The sequence below is a fragment of the Buteo buteo genome, chromosome Z (assembly GCF_964188355.1).
Source record: "Buteo buteo chromosome Z, bButBut1.hap1.1, whole genome shotgun sequence".
In the NCBI taxonomy this organism is placed as follows: Eukaryota; Metazoa; Chordata; class Aves; order Accipitriformes; family Accipitridae; genus Buteo; species Buteo buteo.
In genome coordinates, this window is record NC_134204.1 from 36,736,222 (window position 1) to 36,760,780 (window position 24,559).

Here is a 24,559-nt window from a genome sequence, read left to right on the forward strand (position 1 = left end):
AAAACAAGCAAATTAACCACCCCCATATTGTTTTTCTTTTCAGCTGCTGCTCCTCAACATTAGTCCCCAGCAGCAGCTATAGCCCTTTTATTTGACATTTACAAACTAATAAATTGCACTAGCAGAAAATGCAAAATGCTCTTCTTGGTTCCTGAATCCCTGCTGCCCTTGCCTTGCTTCAAGAGAAAATATTATTAATATATGGAATATCTATGTGTATTTGTGTCTATGTCTATCTCTAGATCCATATCCTTATAAATTTATACATACATACATATAAATATAGTTTTTATATATATATATGCACTCACATAACTGTGTAAGTGTAATATAGGAGAAAAAAATAACGGTAACTGAATGATACATAGTCAGAGGTCCTGATTCTGATAATTTAATTCTGGTATAAAGGGATTCAGAATCAGGCCAAATCAAGATGGAGATGACTTGAAGGTTTTAGGAGAACGAGTCTCTGAAATCTACATGTAAGTTTCTGAAAATCTTAGCCAAAGTCACTGGTTCGATCCTTTTGGGAGGGCACTTCCGCTCCTCCCTGTACTCTTCCCAGTACTGTGTCTGATGCGTTGCTGACTGACCCAAGCAGTGTAATTTCCAGTAAAAAAAAAGCTTGCTAATGGCAATGAGAATTTTGCCCCAAATCAATCAAAACACTTAAGCATGGGCTTTGGTTTAGGTATGTGCTGAAGTCACTGTGGGTGCTCAAGAGACACTGGAAAAGCTGTCACTGACGTCAGTGGTCTTTGGACCAGATCCCAAGAGCTGCAAGTTAAAATATTCTCAAGTGTTTTACAGGATCTGGGCCTTTGTTCTCAAGAAAGCAAGCTCTACATTTGCAACCAGTGTAAGCCTTTGTGTTAGTAACTGTGTAAAACAGCCTATTATTTTAAATACTATATTCTACTCTCCACTTTTGACATTGGCTTTATTCATCCATTGCAGTAGAACCTCACTGATTTGCAGTAGTGTCAGGAAACCCTCTTTGAAAAACTGCATTTTCTGAATTAACAATGGAACTGACAAACATAAGAGACATCAGAGACCTCTGACCACAGAACATGCTTGTTTTGTTGAAGTGCTTAATAATAAGAAATCACTATAAAGTTTTCAGTATTAGAAAACTTTAGGGTTCAGTATTCAGAATGTGCACCATTGCTGAGGAAACAACAAATATTTATTCAGTTTCTTTGGAGGGTGACTGGATTTTCAAGTCAGTAAAAAAAGAATTAGCGAAGTTCTACTGCGTAACATTCTTTGCAAGCTAAGGACCCAAACCCGCAATTTACAACATGCAGACTCACCAGTCTGTCTGCCCATTATAAATTGCAGATCAGAGCCCAAATGTAGGAGGGAAAAGAAAGAGGCAGGGGGGTGGGGGGGTGGGGGGGGTGGGGGGGAGAGAGAGAGAGAGAAAGAGAGAGTTTTAACATAGGAATACTTTAATTTGCAAAAAAGCACTAGGTATAAAACTGGCATGGGAAGACATAACAATGATCAAATATTTTACAGACATTCAGGTCCTACAGTAACAAAAAAGGAGAAGGGGAACAATAGCTATTAGCAGTATTTCCTTATTGGAAGCTTTTATTTTAAGAAACCCTTTCAAACATACCTCTCAACCAGCTGAAGTCCCAAACATGGTACAGCAATACAATGCAGATAAAGAAGGAAAATGCAAATGTAGGAATATTAAATTGATGTGCAGTTAATTTCTGTAATTTTCTATCACTTACTTCACAATTCATCTATCTGTTGCACATAACTTATGGGAATAAATAAAGAAAACAGCAATAGAAGCGATCCGTCCCACTCACCTGCACATGCAGGTAACTGTTCTCTGACATAAAACTGATACTGAACTGCAGTTTAATTGAATCATGTCTGCTTGGGATGCAATTATTCCAGTAAGGGGGGGTCCAGAATGGAAAATTTCTCTCCTAATGAGAGACAGTTGAGAGGTATGGGCAAGGGTGGAAAAAAGTGGAGAGTATTCCTTGTTTTTCTCCCACATGGGAAATACTCCTTTCACACAAGCAAGTATAGCACCATTGCTTTTTTTGAGGCTCAGAAGTGTAATTATGCATATCCCCACACTGCACTTAGGAAGGCTGAGCTTACCTTGTGATAAGATCAGCTTTCTAATCTTTTGCTAAATTGAGATCACAAAAGAGAGAGAGAGAGAAAAGAGAGGAGAAAAGAGAAAGAAAGGGGGAGGGGGAGGAGAGAGAGAGAGAACAAATTCACATTCCAATCCAGACATATCTGGTTTTAAAAAAAGACAAAAGAAAATAATATCTGAAACCAATAAAATACAGACTTTAAAAAAAGTCTTGACTGTGAAACTGTTTTTTGTCAGCTGTAATCTCACTTATACTGTTGTCCTGACGAATACTGACTCAACCACACAATATGAAAAACATAAAGCAAATTAATCAAAGCATATTCACAGCATCCCATTATCATCCACAAATGAGTTCTGAACAGATGCATGCAGTGTGCACATACATGAATGATAAACAGTAGCACTGACAGTACCTTGCCTTCCTGGTGTCAGATGGCATACAACTCCACATAAAGTTGCTAAGTGCAGTACAGGAAACGCTTACTGTGAAGGCCTGTCCACACTGACCAGTGTTATTACATGACCATAAAAGCACATTTGTGCTTATCATCATAGCGCTTAACTAAGAACTACTCATGTGCTCATGTGTTTACTTATGATTTCTCCCCCTCTCTCCCCTCCCCACTCCCCTGGTATGGGAATTTGCTGCAGTGTACAAACTAGTCAGGATAACTGTAACTGTAGTTTCCATGCATTTGCACTTACTATTTCCTTGGTTTGCTGCTGAGAAAAACAGCAGCCAGGCATGCAGTGAAAATAACTTCAGCATCCACTGAATGAAGAGATAAGAATAAACTACCATGTTAAAGGGGGACCGCTGAGCCCCAGATGGACAGAGGCCACTCTGAGAAAGACCAGTGTAAGGATGCAAACCCTACTGATGCTCTGATAAGAAGAGATGCCTCCTTTATTCAATTCTCACTTAGAGCAGTGGCAATCAGTAATCTAGTTAAAGTATGTACCAGCCCATAATATCTGTCAGGCAAACGATGTGCAGAAATGTGTGGACCAGTTCTGGCACTCTGCTCAGTAGTGTCCCTTTTCCGCTGTCAGCAGTACTGTTGGATTCTCCTAATATAATTACATTGACTTTTATTCAATTAAGTGCCATTCCTCGCTTTAAAAAAAAGCTACTTTATCAATTGATTCAGGTGTAATGCAATAATAAAGATGAACTCATGGCAGTGCATTAGCTCTGCTGTTCATAACTTCTGAACATAGAGGTTCATTCATAGCAGTCGATTTCCATTATGCAACCACAGTTCAAGAGAATTGATTCTTTTACATTCATTTCTTAATCTATTTCACTTGTGTTTAATACTGTCCCTAAATATCATATGCAAAAACATTCTGGTAGGGGTGAGAGGAAAGAATTGTGGGAAAAAGTTCATTTATTTGGACACAGAAGTTTTGAAATCTTATGACAAAACCAAAGTCACAGGGGCTAAAACTTTGCTCAGAATTAAGAATTTTGTGTGCTGAAGGTACTAGCAAGACACATTTTCAGTAGCTGAACAATCATTAGGGTAGGAAGGAAGGAAAAGTATGTTTTGATAGACACACCAGTCTAGAGTGCTCGGAGCCTGACCCTGCACCCCTTTCCCATCTGCTACTCAATCAAATGTAGCATTGCACCCTAAGTTGCAGACTGAGTACCCCGTGCAGGATGCTGCTTGAGCAGTGCCCTGCATAAAGAAGGCGTTTCTTGGCGCTGACAGCAGCACTCCCAAGGTTTCTTTGGGAAAAGATGACAAGGGAGTTCTGTGTAGGAGGAACATGCCCATGTATGTAAGGACAGCTACAAATAATGGATTCATAAGCAAAAAAATGGAATTAAGAAAGAAGAGTATGGATAAAGGCAGACTAGAAAGAGAAGCAGTACAGACCAGGAAGTTTAAAAAGGGAGATGTTCTGGGAAAAGGCAATCACTGGCAATTGCCTAATAGAATAGGCTTGAGTTTAGGGGCAGAAATGAAGCATGATTTGCTATGAAGCTATGAAGACTATCATTCAGCTGGAAAGGCAGAAGAGTATGTGGCTGACAACCTGTACTCCGACCTAGTAGCTGCAAACATCAGAAAGACATGAGAAGAAAAAAGTAGCATATTGACCAAGCCCATATTAATTTTTGTCTTGATAAATTTAGCTATTTCTTTGCTCCTCTCATCCAACGCTGATCTTCCTTGCTTTTTTTCTTGGAAAATATACTCATTCAGCCATCTTAAATTGCTCCAGTAGTCCCCAGACCACCTTCTCCATACCAAATCAAAGTATTCCATCCTAATCCAACTCCTTCTCCCCTGCTTTGTCAATCCCAAATCCTAGCATGACCTCTACCAGCCCTCAGCCAATGCTAGCCACCTTGTCATCTGTTTATCTACTCCTCCCCATGGCATCTGCAGTTTCTTGCTTCAGTCATTCTGTTCCCTGATGTGATTTACAATGCTGCTACCCCTCCTCCTCTGAATACTGCTCCCAGGTACATGTAAACAATGTTCCCTGAGTAAGCTGAGGCACAGCTTGGGCAGAGTGATTTATGCCACTGCATGAACACTACCATCAAACAGGCAGAAAATCACGAAAAGATATGCCAAAACCAGCTGAGCTTCAGCTTGCTATGGCTCCATTATTCCTCATACCTGAGCTCGCTAATTTAAGGCCATCTCTGGTGTCCTTTGCACTGCAGTTGCTACTGCACCTGCAGGAAAAAAACTTGAAGAACGTAAATGAATGGCGGAGGTGTATGTATGTATAGAAAACATAAAATATTTGACCTAATAAAATCCTTTGAATGACTCTGGATTAGACTGCTTATTTGTACATCAACTACCAAAATGACATTTGATCCTCACAATGGAAATGTTACGTAAAGACAACTGGTAAATGAAGTCTTCCAGGCAGAAATACAAGGTCGAAAGAGCTTAACTGAAGGCATATTTCACTCAGCTCCGGTTACCAGATCTATCCCACCCTAGGCAACAAAGGATGGTGAAAAGGGTTAGTTCTGAGAATTTAAAATACTGTGTGTGCCAAAGAATGTCCAAACATCTGTTTATCTCTGTACTACATGTCATGTACTCTCAAAAACGAGCAGAGTACTTTTCCAAGATGTTTTGAGATGTACCTTGTTGTGGCAAGGAAGTTTTAGCAAAGTGGTTTATTTTAGGAGGCCCAGAATGCCTGCTTTTTCTACATAATCAACATTCTTCTTTCAAGTTACTATTCATGAATTAGACAATGGGCAAAAGTGTGTGGAAAGTCCTCACCAGAGTGAATTCAGCCTTCTGAATTCAATGATCTTAAGAATGGATCAGTGCTGCTGTAAGGATGATAATGATGATACATATGAAATCTGCGGTTGTGGCGAAGTGGCAAGGGTATTTCACCTCCCAACTCACCACTGCCCTGTCAGACAGGAGTAGCAGCATAATGCAGAGTGCTACACCAACTACAGCAGCTCTCTGACTGTGGGCATGATCCCACTGGTGGTAGTATTTTCCTTCCCTTGTGAAGTTCACGGAAGTATTCTTCCATAATTAGAATTCATTGCTGGTTCCACCCCACCTACTACTAGCAAGCTCCTCTAGTGAGAGATGCACTATGCATCAAGAGAAGAAAGGGGATTATAAGCCTAGGAAATATGGTCAATTAAACATACATGCCATTTACACAGTTCATAAATCCAGACTGGGTTCTCTTCAGCAGTTTCTTTCTACACTTGTCAATGAATCTGATTTTGTTAATTTACTATCCATTTGTTGGAAAGAAAAATGTAATGGCCGCTTTATTTTAGTTTATTTTTATTTAGTCAGTCTTTTTATTTCTTTTTGAACTGAGTGAGGAGGAATTTATCAGAGAGTAGAATTTATCCTGGCATAGAAATTGGCATGAATCCTATGCATGACTCAAGGCCAACTTTGGATGCACCCGTGGCTGCACTCCTAGCTGCACTATGACAAACCTCATCTCTGATGTGCACAGCAGAGTTAGGGAATTTGGATGATAAAGTATACTCTGTTTACTTAAATTCAAGTATTTATATATTGAATATAATATATATAATTGAATATAATATATATAATTGAATATATATATAATATTTATATGTTGAATATATATATAAAGTCAAGCTACAAAACCAACTGCATGAAAAATTGGGTTGAATGTTTTGTTCGCAGTTTGGGGCAGGGCAGGCTGTTAAAAATGAAACATAAAGCATTATTTTCTTAATTTTTCAGTGAGAGAAAAATATGATTACACTTAAGTATTAAGGGAATGAGAGAAAAAGAGAGTGAGAATGAAACAGCAGCATAGTTGTTCGGGCAGTCAGTTAGGGACCAAGGAAACCCTTTTTCCAGTCCCTGATGCAGTCAGACAGAAAGGCCAAGCCAACTGATGTCCCAGTTAAATGTCCTAGGTATTGGCCCCTTGCTCCTCCTTGGCTCACTGTAAGCGACAAAGTTCCCTGATGAAAATCTCACTCAAACATCAAAGAACACTGTATTGTTCATTAAAATTCTAAAATGAATATTTTCAACATTTCCAGTTGTATCCCACCACATTCTTTCTTCCTGTTTCCAAATACAACAATATCCCAATCTCTTATACTTCAAATGTTCTGAAAATGCATGATTTGCCAAAGTAATACCACCCAGCCCTATCATTCTAACACTGCAAAGAAATCACAGACAGGAGGTCACAGCAGGGGGCCATCAGTCTTTGGGCAGCTTTGCTTTAAGATACAGTGAGTGATCCCAGCATTAAGTAATACAATAAAATTACATTTGGAGACTTAATGCATTAGAAGTCAACATTAAATTCTTTTCTGTTAAATTCTGTTCTTTTCAAGTAATAGTAGATTTTTTTCTTTTTTTTTTTTTTTTTTTTTTTACAGAAGACAGAAGCTAGTGTTGGGCTACAAAACCTGAAATCACACAATCTTCAGCAGTTTGAAGAAGGTTCTGTTACAAAATCAAAGGCCAGGACACATTTGTCTGGTGGTTTACATACAGATTGGCAAACCCCTTATTAAAGTTGGATATGGAAGTAACCACTCAGGTTGTACAGGCCCTATACAAGCTATCATCCTGCTACACTTAGTTTAAAACTAAGCTCTGTCAATCTGGTTTAAAATATCAAAAACAATGAAACTTTCATCATTCCTCCCATGAAACTTTTTCCACACCTATCTTCAGCTCAATATTCAGCCTATGTTTTTACCTATAATGAAACGTTAAAGCAAAGTTCTCTTTGTTTCTTTTCACCTCAAAGGCTGTCAATGAAGATTTATGTTTTTGTTTAAAAATGTCACATGATTTTAATTGCTAACACAATTTGCTAATACGGGAAAGTATTGTGGTCTTACCTCAATTTCATGTTCCTTTCCTGCTTATTTAAGCCTGAAACTCATAGAAAGGCTCAGAATATGTGAACATAACAGAAAGTAAACCCAGAATTTCATGCTTTCTCAGAATCTCTGCAGACTGAAAGTGCTGAGTTTCATGCAGCTAAAATCAAAGAACCAGAAAGTAAGACTCTGGCTAAATATAACAGTGTACATATTTATGAGAAAAGATATGGCCTTAATTCTGACATTTCTTCAAGAAGGAATCAGCAAGCATTTCCCCCATTTACTGAAGAGAACCTACAATACAACAGTTCCTGGAATTTAATTAGTAATGGAAACTGTTGAAGAAATTATTTTCTCAGTTACTGTTCTAATTTTGTCACTCTCTCAGCAGTCTTTGATACAGGTTGTTTGTTTGTTTGTTTCAATTAAAAAGAAAAAAAATCCATAAATCTAAGCAAAGATAATAAAGGTTTGAAATCCTGATCTGACCTAAATTATAAAATTCACATTTATCTGAACAGGGCCAAGGTTTCAGTCTGCGTGCTAGTGCTTCCATGTATTTCATCATGTTTAGTTTGCCTCTAAATGTTAGGTAAAAGGTAGGGATAGGGGCTAGACTTTGGAACAACGGGTGAAAACAAAATACTATACTAGCCAATGAAACCATGGCATTTCTACATGAACAGTTTGGGTAATAACATCAGTTCTTGAGGTTTTAAATTGCATAGAATCTGAAAAATATTAACCTTTCATAGGAAGAAAATCCAAAAGGTAAAATACAGTTCAGCACCTATTAAAAAAAGTAAAAAAACAGTGCTTATTAAATGCAGGAAATAAAGGACAAGCAAGTTCTTGCAAATTAAAGATGTGGAGCCCAGTCATTTCAATCCCTTTCAATATGAAACAAATCACTCACACTGGTCACGAAGACAGCTCCCTCTACACTCAAATTATTCACTTGAAGATAAGCTCCCATCAAACTCTTTAGGGGTTTAACTAATTTACTGCACAGATACAGCACGTCTGTTGTAATAACAGGTAGGATGTATTGGGGTCGACCATTTATCAGAATTAGACTTCTTTTTTCAATTCGCAGTGAATTATGCTGCCTACACTGCTCCTCTTTCTCAGAGCTTCCCATCCCCTTACGGCCCCTAATGTGGCAGGCAAACAAAATTGACAGTCTCATCTTGTCAACAAGGGGTGATTCTCCTGAGAAGCCATTTAACTTTGCAGAGGAAGCAATGTATTAATGTGCCTGTCCCAGGAATGTTAATCATCTTCAAGCTCCCTCTAACTTTGACATGAACGAAATCACCAAATTTGTTTACTAAATGAATCGTAATATGCTAATAAGAGAGCATGACATATATGGTAAAGCCAAACAGATGGTTTGTTTACTCCACTTTGCAACTTTATAAATGTTGTAACTCTGAAGATGTTAGTGAGAATTATTGGTTTGTTGGCAGTGGCAAACATGCCTTTTGCATACTTAATCCACAGTTAGAGTCAGAAAACAATTTGTCATCGCCATGGAATGCATAAAAAATGTTAATGCAGAGATAGCATTTGGGGGGGCAGGATAGCCAACTGTGTGAGCAAATACTCAGGTTAGATGTGGAACTGATATCTGATGGCAATGTTTGCTACCAAATAATTTTTAATGTAAAATCTGACAGGTTCAGGATTCTTGAAAGGCCCAATAATTCAGTACATACCTGTTGAGGTGTTTAGTGAGACGGTCCTTACAGTGTGAACAGAATTACACTTTCACAACAGCTGTGTGTGCTCAGAAGCATCGAGGTCATGTCGCACTCTTAATACATTACTATTGTTGTCCATTAAAGATCAAAAGATATTACAAACAAAAAGCACAACCACTGGCATACTTGCCAAAGGTACTCAGAAATGACCAAAATTGTGTTGCAACACTTCAACCTCTCACTTTACTAGCTGCCTGGAAGCAAAACAGACTCATTACAAAATAGCCAGCACTCTTGTCTAATATCTGGACTGGTTGAAAAAGTTTAGAATAAAAAAGATTTATCTGACGGAATATTTCCTAAGTGAACTAACTCAGTGTAGCAATGTTACATGCACGAGAAGGTCATCATATGTACAACAAAGTCCTTTGATGGAAATTACAGGTGCTCAGCACCATTGACAATCAGTCCAACTGCCATAAGCTGTTTCTACAATCTACACATGCTCTACAGAAAAGTTTATCCCTGTGGAGGTGATTCACACAAGGCCCTGCACAGCAGTCATGCATTAGGTCCTCACCTCCTGTGTGTTTAAGTATTTTGCTGATCCTTCACACAAGGTGTATTTCCCCTTAAGAGGTACTGAGGCAACATCCAAGTAGAATCTGTTGCCAAACTGCATGAATTAACATTTCTTTTCAAACCTAAATCATCTAAATATTACATAATCCCAGTTTTGTAATCAGAAGTTTTCATTCTTCATTTTATTTTATTATTACAACAGCCATGTAAAATGTGATAAATGCAAGATTTTATGCAATCAGTCCCTTCAGTTATGCATCCCACTCATGAATTTTACTGAGTTTCAAGTTTCAGTAAACGCAAAAAGGATAAAGCTCAATCAGAACAGCTAGCTTCCCCCAATTCTGCTTTGAAACCAATTCTTTTCTCCCAGATATTGATGCACAGCAACACATTATCTCATGCTCTGCTTAGAAGGTTCATAGACTCTTTATTGATTGCATTGTAAGTTCAAATTCATAATAAACCCTCAGATCCAGGGATAGTTTTGTATGATTTCACGTTCCACAGCAAATATGTAAACCATTTTGTTTGGTCACAACGCAATGGTAATTCTTATTCCCACTGCTTTGTTTTTCTAAAAATGCTGGTTTTACTTATATAATACCAGTGGAACTATAAAACCAAATATGATGTGGCACTTCAACAGGGTTCTTCTATTAGTAATTTTACATTACTAAATAAGTACCTCTTTCAGGTCAACTGATAGCTGATTATCCTATAACCTCCCTTCACTGATGCCTCAACTCCTCAGCAATTTCAATTCTCCGAGATTCTTCCATACATACTATTGTCAGCAGTTATTAAATTCTCAACTTTTTACCCATCCACAAGAGACTGTGCAAAGATATCTAAGGGAAGTATGAGTTTAGCTTGCTGTCCAAGGATTATTTTGGAAGAAACATTAGCGGCTGTCCCAGCCTGGCGCTTATATCTCATTTGAAACATCTACTCATTCCTGACCAACAAAGAAAATTTCAATAAAGTACTTTTACTGGTTTAACAGCAGTGAGCTCCTGGGATTGTCAAAGTGCTCAGTCTTTTCCGAGGAGAGAAGGAATCAGCAGCTCAAATATAATTAACCTTCCATTCTCAATGCAAACTGCCACGCATAGGAGCTCTGCAGTCTATTAGTGAAGTTATAACGGCCAACAGGCAGAGGCAAAATTGGTCAAAAAGTTGGCTGCTGCTGTCATATTTTTAGAATTATGATTAATGACACTAATAATGTGGATGATTACTGATATGTGTATCTCCTGCAGTTTATCATATTGCACTGGCTGCCTACGTCCACAATAAACATGATGCTATCATTTACCTCTTTATTGAAGGCAATCCTTCTCTTGAAGGAGCACATTCTAATTACTTTGTAATGTTTTATGTCTTAAACATTTTGCAGCTCTGGACCTAGCCAACTGCTTCATGTCTACCATTGATTAATTACAGAATGTTTAATCAAAATTTAGAACCTAATGCAGTCATTTATGAGTGTGCTGCAGTGCCAAGATTGTTAGGCTGCCGTCCCAAGCTTGGAGAGTGCTGGGTTCAAATTAAATCCCAGAAATGTGGAAGATGCCAAAGATTTTACCTTGAGTGGTTTGAGTTTAAAATCTTACTTCAGTTCATGAATGACAGGCACCCACCCAAAATGACAGGTCTTTCTTATGCATGTATGTGTTCTTGCGTGTTCCTATTACATTTTTCTTCTTTAAATGTCTTCATTTTCCCCTTTACGCCATTGTTGCTGCCGTTGCTGCTCAGCTCTTTCACAAGCCTTCCTTGCTGCTAGAGCTCTTGCAAACACCAGTCAAGAGAGTGTAGTTTTGAAGTGGTTAAACAAGTGAAAAATAATTTGCAGGGACAAATACATAAGTTTTTTTTTAATGTGGATTTTTATGGTACTGTCATACAACCATTCACCGTTGAAGTTAAGTGTTTTTTTAATACCATTACTGAACTGCTGAAATGGATGCTAATATAGCTTGGAGTGCTAATGTCAAATTCTGGTAATAAAAAAGACAGACTGCTGAATGAAATAATTTCAAGTAAAAAATAGAACAAAAGTGCTCTCACTCTCGCTCTCCACTTTTATTGAATTGGGACTGACTGAGCCAATTGCTTTAGAAGTCTGTAAAACACAATTACTAGTGAGCTGACTGACCCAGCAGTGCCCCTTCTGTGACAGAACAGACTAAAACGGCTGCAGAATTAGTGCTGCTCCCCTATCTGGCTATCAGACCTGAGAAACATCCAGCGTAGGATCTGTTATCCTTCCTGCCAGGGCCTGCCTCCTCTCCTCATGAAATCTTGATTCTCAGTCTTGCATAATATATCATCTGTGCGCATCTTCTTCTTGAAACAAGGGCTCATTTACCTTTTCTGAGTGGGAATCCAAGTTCTCTTTCTAGCCATTGTATTTTTAGATCTTTATCTACCAACACAGCTATATATAGGTCTTTCTTTCAGTACATGCATCCACAGACACACATGCACATATATACATATTTGGGCTATTTTTATTTCCACATTTTGTGTGTTAAACACAAAAGTACAGCGTAAGATTTATGGGCAGCAAAATTAACTATGTCCCATTTGTATTTTTAGTTGTATGTGGCTGAAGTGTAATTGCTTTTTTATTCTGGCATAACAAAGAAAAGGAGACAGAGAGGGAGAGAAAGGAAGGAAGAGGGAGAGAAAGCAAAAAAAACGTATTGAACTGGAAGCAGGCAACACTTTTCCCTAGTTAATAAAATAAGCAATAAAGTTTGTAAAGCACTAGAATCAAAATCAGTAACATTGGAAAGAACAAATTATAAAACTTATAATTTACAGCTTATGTTTCAGACTCATATAGTTTGACACGGACATACAGCTTAGGGCTTTTTTTTCCCCTTTCTCTTCTAAAGAATAGCAAAAACAAAGTGATAGCAAAAAATATCTTACTACAATCCCATCCTTTCTTTCTCTCCCCCTGCTCTCCCCCATGCAAAAGGAACCACTTTACATTTATACACAATGCCAACAAAGTCCCACAATCCTTTTGGTTTTATGACAGTGTACATTTTTGGCAAATGTAAAACTCTTTCATTTCTCTTCCAGGTCCATTTATATGAAGCTTGCAGGTGCCTTATGGCAAAAATGTTAAATTATTTCTTAGACAGATCTTTTTAAGTAATGCTTTTTAGGGCAAGCTTAAATGCAAAATGAGCTCTTAATTAAAAAAGAAAGGAAAACTTGCTTAGCACAAGGCAAACTGCTCATTTAAAAGATGTTGCTGGGAAGTAGGAAGCACTACTAAAAGCCTTAGCTTTTCTTTAGAAGTGATGGGGTCAAAACTTCTGTCAGGAAATATCCAGTGTTTGCCATTAAAAGGTCAACATGTGAAAAGCCATAAGTGGTATCGCACCTGAGATAACCCTGTGTTACCTCAGGTTCCAACAGACCATCCAAGATATCTCTAGTGCCATTGGGAATGTTTTAGGGTACCCGCTGGATGTGACTGAGTGGTTTCTATTATAGTACCTACAGCATAATATCACGAATACTGGTATATGATGTGTGGCACAGCTGGCCATCTTTCCTGAAGAGAGTCAAAGGACAGAAGACTGTGAGTACTGCAGGACAGGATTAAGGGGTAGTGAAAAGCCATGCACAGTGTCCTGCAGTGCACTTGCAGTGCCTATAGAGTACATAGTCTCTCTTTGACAGTGTTGAGTATTTAACTCTCATTGATAACTCTGCATCTCTTCCTTCAGGATTGCCCTTAGATAAGAAGCCAGCAGTCTAGTTATCCTCCTCCTTAACTGTTACTAGTTGCACAGTATACTCCTGCAATTATGGGCTCTACTTTATGAATTCACTATTACTCCCTGTCATATTTGCTAAACACTAGCAACTTGTATAACCATGAAAAGGTGTCCCAGATTTAGAGAGGCTGGGGTTGGGGTTTTCTTTTCCCCAGGGCCTATATATTTTTGAGTAACATCTTTTTACTAAGACATATTCCAGTGCAAAACACCGCTGTCTCACCTGTTCGTTGCAAACCCACCTTCAGGTCAGTGCCTCAGACATCGGTGGCTACAGCAAAAGGCTCCCTGTAATTCTCAACTAATCTATCTGGGTCCACTAGCCAAGACAGCATTGTCAAAAACCAAAGGAATAGGAACCCAAATAAGCTTTGTTTTACTATACTGATTGCCTGCTACATAATTCCACTTCAGAAAATACCCTGTGACCTCACAAACCCTAGGAATGACTGTATCTTTGGGATGAGGCCAACTGTGGACAATGTCTACCTCTGTCTAGATATACTGACAGGACTGGCATGCTATCCTCCAAAACAGCGTTGTAGCTATTTGGAGTCATCTACACCTGGTAAATTTTTCCCCTTCTGGGTTATTTTTTTTTCCAGGTCATTTCCAGGACTTGCCTCAGCAGTTTTCTTTCTTATTTTCAGGTAAACTTTAATTCAGATATGCCCCAGCACAGTCACTCAGTTCATGTTCTAATGAATGAAATGGCTCAAGTCGAGGGGGATGAGCAGCATCATCATTAAGGGGAGAAGAAAATGGCCTCATCTACAAGTAATCTCTGGTTAGGCCATAAGATCTGATGTAAAGTTTGCCTCTTCGGGTGACAGTTTATCTTCTCAGACAGACAAGAACTGCTGACAAATGAATGTATCATGTATGACGGCATTTACCTGCCTACTTAGTGTCTCTCTCCTTCATCAAGAACTGTAACTCCAAAGTGCAGTAAACACACAGCTATTCCTGCCACAGATGTGTCTCCCTCCCCCTTTCGTTATTTCTCACCAGACTCCTCCATCTGAGAGTACTACATCTCTCAGGTTGCAGTGTCTTGTTCCATTTTCACACATCTAGGCTTTTGGGAGTAGTGCCCTGGTGCTGTCTTTTACCTGCAAAGTACAGCTTCCGCCACTGTAGCAGAAATCTTACAGTCTTCTGCTGTCATGTTTAAACGAATAACTAGAGCCTTTCTCTGCAGGAACTAACGTAGGTAGATGTTTTGTTTACTCCACTTCCAAAAGACTCTAGACAAGATGGGACGTCTCTGTATATGGGGAACAGCTTTACATTTACTCAGATAAGTGGAAAATACTCAATTTTCTCCCACTCTCTGGAGAAGAGTTTTGGTTCTTCCAGTTATTTCCTAGAAACCTACTGGCAACCAGGATATTATGAATAAGCATACATGTTCCCAGTCCTGTCTTTCCAAATACTCTCTTTCACTTAACATAAAACACAGAACCTGAGCAGGAAACTTGGACAACAAGTTAAACATTTACACTATTTGTCACAATGCATACCAGGGGAAAAATACTGCTCAATGCATGTTTTGCTTTTGGCTAGTATTTTCAATGTTTTATTTATGCTTACCACCCATCTTAATCCTGGTGTAGCAGTTTATTTAAATAAACTTTTCAAGTCACTGAAAAGTCCTTGACTTATTTTGCAGGCTGACACAAAAATGGACATCCTGCACTGCACAAGAAACTGTACTCTCACTCTCAAAGTGATACCACTTTGTGTACCAAAAGAGAACAAGATAATGAAGGCAGCAGATTATAATTTTAAAAAACAACCACCACCTCCAACTCAAACGCAAACCAAATGGATAGGTGCAGTTGGAAAAGACCTTCCTCCACACCAGAGCCGATCCTGCAATCTTTACTTACATAAGAAGCCTCTTTAGAGCTTGTTTTATTTTATTTTTTTCTTTTGAATAAATAAAAAAAATCTTACGAAGAAATTAGTTCTATGCATTCTAGTTTTAATTCTGCTTCTCTTACTCACTTTGGTGAGTATGCAATATGACAGGCAGTCTGTGTTCAACATGACTACTCATGGAAGAGTTTAGCTCTGTGTTACGGGTGGCACAAAATGTTTCTTTATGATCCAGGTTCTCTTGGGTAAGGAAGAGTTATGTGAACATTAGCAATAACACACATCTTAGTGACTCTGCAAGAGAAAACCTAATGGTTCATACAATTGTATTGGATATGCAGCTAGTCTCCTCATGAACTGCATCATGTTCAGAAACAGTAGTATAGGTGTAAATATGTTTATATTTTAAAAAAATGTGTAAAATAGCCCTTTTGTCTCTTGACAAATGGCTCATCAAACACCTAATGTCTTAAAACCTAGTTTCCTTGTTCTTATTGGAGGAAATTCAAGCTGTATATGACAGCTAATTATATTAGGGGAAATACAGTAATAGTTATCATGGACTGGTGTGAAATACCTTATTTCTTGGAGCTATCTGTTCCTAGAATTGAGTGCATTTATAGAAAATAATTCTCTAAAAAGTTATCTGTACAAGATTCCAAGCATAGTAGGATGATGAAAAAAATGGGTGCTGCTGTGTCAAGGAGGTGATAACAGGAGGCAGATAGCAGCTTTCTCACATCTTCACCTCCCTTGATAATGTATGCAGTGGCTCATCATAGGTAACTGATGTTAATTTATTCAAGCACACCTGTACAAGGCTGGAAGTCAGGTAACCAGACAGAAAGTATGTCTCTGCTTTTTTCAATACAGCTACCCAGAGGCCTACATCTGCACAAACTTAGTTCTGGAGACATCAGCAGGTTTTAATAAACCACCTACAGATGTCTTGCTCCACACAAATCAAGGAGTTTACATGTTTAAATCTGGACTGATTTAACTAGCAATCAAGTGGCATGATCACACTTGGCACCAGTAGTTGCCTTATATTTATTTATAAGTCACCCTGAGCAGATATTATTTTGTTTTTAAATTTATTCGTGGGGCTCAATCACCTTTCCCATCTTGTGGAACACACACACACACTCACTTTGTGAGAAAATGTGAAGAAAAAACTGAGCAATTAATAGTCCTACTTTAGTAGCAGAAAGACAAAGGTAAAAGTTCTTGCTTTTGTCCTGTGAACAGGTACACTGAGAATTAATTTATTCTTCATACATTGCGAGAAAGGAAAATGTGGTAACATACTGTTACTAATGCTGTGTCCTACAGACTTTAATAGTGCCAGTACTGAGGTGAACGGGGATTTAGCATGCACTAAGGCTGACAAAGAAGGTGGCTGTATTTTTCCTTAAGATCTGACAGTAGCTTCTCAACAAGACTTACTGAAGTCTGAAGGTCCACCCGCCTCCTGTTTCGTCAGTGTTTTTGACCACAAAATTCTTGGCTCTTAAAGCGAGAGCCAGAAATGAAGCCAACTGCTCTAAGCTTCACCTTCCAGACCTTCACCTCTGCATGTGCTCTCCAACACAGACTCTTAGATGAAACTTTGGCATTGCTGTCCTCTTTGGACAGGAAATAACTACTCCCTTCTCCCATCTGCATGGCTCATCCACAGCTCAGGATCATTCCCTGAGCAGCTGTACCTCAGTGCTGACTTCAAGGACCAACTACACCTCTCTCTTTGTAAGGCAAAGTCGGTGCCTGCTGGGGCAGGACTCACAGATGAGGCTGGGAAGCAGATCCCGGGGGAATCTCACCACTGGGGCCACCGGCCCTTTCTCCTCACTCACAGGACAGACCTCCTCTGACTGCAGAGAGAATTCACTTTACAAGGATAATTCTTTCCATTCAAGTGCACAGTTCTCACAGATACTTATTTTCTTCCCTTCTCTCTCTTTTCCATCTAAAAAATTATTTGGAAAAGATGTCTTTCTGTTCAAAAGGAGGCTTATGACATTGCTTCTGACCATTGACATATTCCTATTTACTCTTCATTGCCTTCCTGCAACAAGATGAACAAGATGTAGTCTGAACATCTTGCTTTAGAAGAAAGGACATCTGAAGTAAATCCAGAAACAGAAATGGATGAACAGCTAATTCAGGGAGTGGCTGGTGAAGAATGGAAGAAAAAGTGGTTTTCACAAGTGTAGTGCTTCCAGAAAAAGACAGAAACACTTTTCTGGGGAAAAGATCAAAGATACAGGTATGTACAGGGTTGATTTGATGGGTGATGTTACTTGTAACTCAGAAGGTGATGAAAAAAGGCCCTTCTAAAAACACCTAGGCTCAGTGGAGATTGACTACTCAAAACCAGTCCTTTCTAATTTTTAGAAGGGAAAACAGAATTACTAGGTCACTGACAGTAAGGGCCAGTACTCTGCTTCACTTTCCTCTGCCTTCTGTTGAAAAAAATATGTGTGAATTGGGAGTCTCGAATCTTCTGGTTATCTTGACCCTACTTTATAAGGAATAGCAGTGTTTAGCCAAAGATCTCAGAAGATATTCCACCCTTTCTGGCAGAAGGATATTTATACAGGAGTTGACCTTGGCACAAATGATGTAGGAATGGTGAAGCTGGATTTAGTCAACCCTTAACATGAGTTGCTACAGGATGGATTCCACAATGGAGGGTTGCATCTGTGACATGGATAAAAACCCCTCCTTCAGTCAAAGCAGCACTGCATTTGCTCCTGACATGATCTGCTGTCTCTGGAAACCAGCAGTTTGTATCACAACCCCACCCTTGCAAAGCCCATTTTACAACAGCTATACCCACTGTCAACAATTTGGAGTTTTGTTTATGTACAGGACAGGGGGAATATAGTCAAACCTTTGGTTAACTAGAATTGCATTGGAAAAGGTTTTAAACCATATCAGATGCCTCTAAAGGAAAGAAAAAGGATCAGCCAATGTTATTTATCTCCATGTAAGCTTGTATTTTCTTTTAGAACATAACTAGAGTTATGAGTTTTAGACCTCTAACTAGTTATAATAGGATTAATACTATTAATAAAATACTAGTAAAATGATTAATAAAATTACTAAAAATAAAGGTAATGACTTCACAAGACTCTATAAGCTATGAGATAGCTAGAACTCTGATTTCATTAAGAAGATAGTAATGAATTATTTCATTTTTACTTTCAAAGCAAAGAAATTCTAAGCTTCTCTAGCTAGTCAAAGATTATGTGTCTCAGAACACAAGCAAATCACACAGACTTTCCATGTGCCCAAAATGGGACACCAATACCTGACAAATATTATCCAGGAATTATTATTGTGTGCTTTAGGTAGCTATTTCTTATTTCTTGTACAGCAACTAATGGCAAAATGCTTCTGAGCTTTTAATGGAAATTGATTTAAGTGACCAGAAGTTCTCACTTTGCAATGCTATTAATTTAGTTATCCAGTTATCTTTGAGGTGCTCTCCATAATCTGAAGAGCTAGAAATTGTATACTTAGGTAACGACTCTCTCTAAAATAAATGTACATATTCAAAAGGAGTATCAGCAAAAAATAAAAACAAACCAAATGGAAAAATCTTTAGGGCAATTAAACTGTTTGCAAAAAAAAAAAAAAAAAAGACAATATATTAATTTAACTTTTACTTCCTAACTTTATTTTAAAAAAGCCTTCTTTTTTGAGGAAGTATTAGAAAACAATGTTTAAAATGTTTAACTGAAATCTTTCATCCAATTTCTTTTATATGCTGTACATATGCTTTCATTTCTGCACATTCCTAGGCATTGCACTTCTGGATAAGGATGTCTAGCCCAGTGAAGTTTTGAAGATGTTTCTTGCTCAAGTATCTGAAAGACTAATCAAGAACCATGACAGTATTGGTTCTTTTAAGGCATTTCCGGACAACTGTTGCAAAGCAGGAGTGCTAATGAACTTATACAAACATTAAGCCTGAATGGGCACACAAACTGTACCACATCTTTGAATTTTGAGTAACCACTCTTAAAACTTTGCAATTAAAGGATATAATATGCCTAAGCATTTCTTTTGTCCCAAGTACAACACATAACTGAAACAGATTCTGAATGTTACCAGTGGAATGATACAAAAAAGTTGTCTCAAAATGATATGTAAATAATAATTTTATTTTTAAATATGCCACCTGCATTTTAAGTTCCTGAATCAGATTTTTATTTTATGGCTTGCTTTCAATAAGCTTAATAGAAGTATCCTACATAGTTCACGAAATATGTTCAAAATGTGCCCTTTTTTACTGTTCTTGTCTCAGAAATATGTTATGTATGTCATCACAGTCATCTCTTTCTTAGAACATGTAAATCTTTACTATGCTAACTTTAGTATTAGCATGATTTATCAATGGATTCCTACTGAAATGTAATACATGGCATGAAGTTCCAAATCTTAAAGCTAGCCACTTCTTACTTCACATGCTGTATGCAAAGCTGTTTTGCTGACTGATGACTCTTCAGAATTCACTTGAGGAAACACCAACCAAGCCATATTCTTGACTAACAAAACCTGTGCAGTTTCAGGAGCTGAAATGGGTCACACACGTCTAAACTCAGCATAGATTATGCCACTGACTCACGTGCTTCCCTTGCCAAATGCAAGTCTCATAAAAGTTATCAGGATACCCCAAGAAGAGAGTCTTAATTTAGTTTCACCTTCTTCATGTCCAGTGGTTTCATCCTACTGAAATGCAAACTTTTTAGATTGTCCTTCTTAGCCATTTTGAACTTGTATTCTTATGGGCGTTCCTATTTTTCTGTTTAGTGGGTTTCATAAATGGTAACAGAAGACATGAGATATTTGGGGACTGGACTCTCCATCAAAATAGTGAATTTTGGCTTCTCAGTATCCTCAACACTAACTTGCTTTCATTTTATATGACATGATATATTCACTTTCAAACCACATCAATTTCAATGGAAAAAAAAAAAGACGAGCTGTGTGTGAAATGTTTAGCTAGGTTTAATTTCTTTCCTGTGTCTGCTGAATTTTTACAACATAATGAAAATATATGAAACACAAGTAAAGGAAAAGAGACAAACCAATCTCACCATCACTCCATGAACCAGAGAGATTTTGTTATGTGACAATATGATCATCATCACATGCAAGAGCTTTTATCCACAAGTATAAAATAACTGTGTTATCCTACCACCTTGACAAATTCCATTTATATTACATTTTCCTCAGGACTGAAAAAGAATAGTGTATAAAAAAACCCCAAACCTAAGAGTTTAAGGACCAGCTGCTTCTGTTTAAGCCCAACTGTTTCAGTATTGATGCAGCATAGCTAAAGCATGATGTCATCTGAAGGGCCAGCAGAATATACCCTGGTTGATCTTAAAAATATGTAGGGGTCTAGCCTCTCCTTTCTGAGTGTGCATAATTCCCATCAGTGGGGAAGGGAGTTGTTCACATGAAGAAAAGAAGATAAAGTAGACTAAATGACCATAGTGGATAGAGAGGTGTATAAATTCTACCAAAGAAAGAGACAACTATTTTCTTAATATTTACTTGTTCTTGCTACAACATAGTTTTTAAAACTGAAGAGAAGAAAGAATAATCTTCTAATGCCTCCTGTTTGCTTTTATATGACCCTATGGGGATGGAAATCATTCTTTTATTCCAGTCCTTCCATTCTCTTTCTCCATCCATTCATCCAACTGTCCATCCACCCCTTCCCCTGCTTCCTACTTCTATGGTTTGATATGCATGCATGGAGATATTTGTATTGTATATAATTTACTATATATTTAATAGAAGCTTTTCTTGTTTTAAAAGATGCAGAAGAAGAAAATAAATATAATAAAAGCTTCAGCTTATAAAGAGAAGTACAATACACATGTTCACAGGCACACAGAAAGAATAATGGCATGTATTATCTAGCCAGTCACTTAAAAGGATGGCACAATATATACTATTCCAAATGCCAAGCAACAATGAAAATCTTAAAGTGATAAAACTCTCTCAATGTCATGGGAACACGATTGTCACTTGTCATTACTGTACATCTCTCTATTTCTTCATATATCCTAAACTGCCTATTCTTACATAATTCAACACATTCAATAATGTAGAAAATCAATTAATATTTACTGACCTGTCTCTGCTTCTCCGTGATGGGAACGCAGCATTACAGCCAGCCACTGTGCAGACATGCATCTCTTTTAAATGAACATTTCTGTAGTGAAGCTTCACACTGTAGGAACTCTTGAAACTTTTCTTGCACACATAGCAGATCTTGGGGTCTGGACTGGAGCACATTTCACCTTCTGGGGAGAACTTCTGAGGGCTGCTGTAGTTGAATGTAGAAGCAAAACTTTCATGAAGGGCAGCCATACTGGCACTGCCTCCATTGTACAGTCCATATTGGCTCATGTAGAACATATCATATGTAGGGTCTGTATACTCTTCCTTCACCTTAATGACATCCTGGTTGGAGGAGTCATTGTGATTTTCATCTGGTCTGTCACTGTGCATCATAGATTTTTCACCAGTTTCGTGGAGGCGATCATCGCCTTCCATGGATTCCTCACACAGTTTGGGCTCTGATGACTCTGACTCATTTTCATAGTCTCTCTCGTGCTCCTGGTCTTCTGATGTCATGCTGTCTGCCCTCCTTATGTCTGGTCTGGAAATGCATCTGCTTCTGTCACTTTTGGAAAAGTCTTTCACAGACAGTCCTGGGCTCAGTTCCTCCTGAGAATGGCAGTGATTGTCATGACCAATGTCATTCACCATCGTGCTGCTGTCATTCACCTCTTCATCTTCATCATCAAACTCATCGGCAGTATCAATAACTTCCTTTTCAATTTTAACTGGCATGCTTGACTTCCTTGGCTTCTTCTTGGGGGCAAGGTCAGCATTAGGCTCTGGGGTGGGCATCAGCACTGAAGGTACTGATGACTCTGAAGGAGGAGGGGGATGCTGCTCCATGCCACTCACTGCTGGTATTATTGGACTGGTAGGGAGTGAGGTTGGAGGACTCACCATCTCTCCAGGAGTAAGTAAATTTCTGTAAAAAGGAGGAACAGGTTGGACAGTCTTTAAAGCTGGGAACACCAGCTGACTGGGAAGAGGGTTCTGTAGTACAGGATCTAGAGGGGGAGTGGTAAACCCCATTGGTGGACGCCCAGGGCTTGTTAAAGTTAGGCTGGATTTTGTACTTGCTATGACTGGAGTGGCAGCACCTGATGTAGCACGAATTAGATCTTTGTCGCGGTTATTCCTTAACATAGGCATGTGGAGGCGGGGATTGGGGTTAGCACTGTGGCGATTGCGGCTTCTGAGAGAGCTGAAGACCATGTTGCAGCCCTCAATAGTGCACCGGTGCTTGATTTTCAGGTGAACAGCATTGTAGTGGATTTTAAGAGTACCTTTATCATAGAAAGTTTTGCCACATGCATTGCAAAACACTCTTCCTTTCCTGGAGGCCGACCCCATTCTCCTCATTCTGTGAATGCGAAATGAGCTTTTAGTGTGTTCTGTTTTTGATAAATCATTGACAGGTGTAGGTGTCTGAACAGGAGAGACGCAGGCTGGCTCAGTTTTGGGCTCAACATTTGTGATGCTGGTCAAAGCATTCCTGCTGGATGTTTGCTCATTCTTGAAAGGTGTAGGGGAAACTTCAGACTCACTGCTCTCGTTATATTCATTTTGGGTTGTAAGGCTTGGTTCACGGAGCCTCATTGCTGGCTGTTCCAGCAGAAGGCCATTTGGAGGCAGCCCCAGCAGCGGAGCAGAGACTGGATTTATGTACTGGAATGGAAGCAGGAATGCAAGGCTATTTGGGATGTTTTCAAAATGATGAATGCTGGAAGGGTTGCTATTCTCCAGGTGAGCAAGGAGACTTGGGCTCCTGGTGCGATTATTGCTTTCAATGAAAGTCCTTATATCTGAATCTGTCTTTGAAGATGGCACAGCCACAGCCTGCCCTTCTTTTTCTTGAATTGCCATCAGCTCCACAATGGATTTGGTTTCTCCAAATCTCAGGAACTGCTGAAGGGTAATGATCTCTTCTTCCCTGGACATGATGGCCCAGCGGTCCAGCACCTTGCCTGCAGCATCCTAGAGGCCATATCAAAGAAACAACAAAGACAAACACAAAGAAAAAACTTATTGATTCTGCATAATTATTGAATTCAATAGAAGGTGCTCTGCTGCCTGAACATGAAACACTAAGCTCAAAAAACAACATGCAAATAGTGTTAATAGAACTCGACCAAAAAATGCAAACTTTCCAGCCATGCAATTACAGTAATTAGAGTCACCGTCAGAGAAACAGATTGAGTTTAATAATGTCAGAACAAACAAAATGTAGACCATGGGGCTCTGTGATCTAAAATGCTTTCAATACTTTTATTTTAACAACAGTGATCTATGTACAATGCTACTGTTTAGCATACATTAGCGTAAAACATGAATTGTTGCTGTGCACTCCATTATAAAATATAGAAAATTGTACCTTAATCACTATTAAATGGTGACACTATAAGAAAGAGCTAAATAAATGCATTTGATAGCTTTGCTTCTTAGATATAAGCAGACATAAGACTGAAGTCACTCATGGGCCATCTCACAAGAAATTTTGATGCAAGGCTAAAGTCTTAAAAATAGCACATAATACTTGTACCTTACTCCTTTTTTTTTTCCTTTTTTCTTTTTTTTCCCATGACAGCAATACTGAAAAACATATTCATTATAAACTTGCATCAAAAGGTAGAAATTGGGGCACTGGTTTTAAGCATAACTGGACTATTACTGGCAATTGATTCTAAGCTTGCAATCTTTGTATGGTTTAGACTTAAGAGATGACTTTTTTGCAGCCTTGTTATAAATGACAGTTAAAAATATGTAAAAAGTAAGCATCTGATGGATGTAGATAGCATAAATGTGTAAAAATGTTGTCTCTTAACATTGCCTTCTGATAGCAAGGGAAAAATCCAGAGAGAATACACATCAGTAATCACTAGACTATCTGTTGTTAAATATACATTAAAAAGCATTTCACACTTTCATTTTTGCTAGTAAGCATGAGATTTGCCTG

The 24,559-nt window shown here is 38.4% G+C and overlaps 1 protein-coding gene across 3 annotated transcripts in view; it reads right to left on the minus strand.

Moving 5' to 3' along the window:
• Positions 1–24,559, minus strand: part of BNC2 (basonuclin zinc finger protein 2) — a 341,392-nt gene that overhangs the window by 11,193 nt on the left and 305,640 nt on the right. For all 3 annotated transcript variants that reach the window (XM_075021244.1, XM_075021245.1, XM_075021243.1), the window contains exon 5: positions 21,614–23,580. In XM_075021244.1, coding sequence (XP_074877345.1) covers positions 21,614–23,580 — 1,967 coding nt within the window. The remainder of the gene's footprint in view (positions 1–21,613; positions 23,581–24,559) is intronic.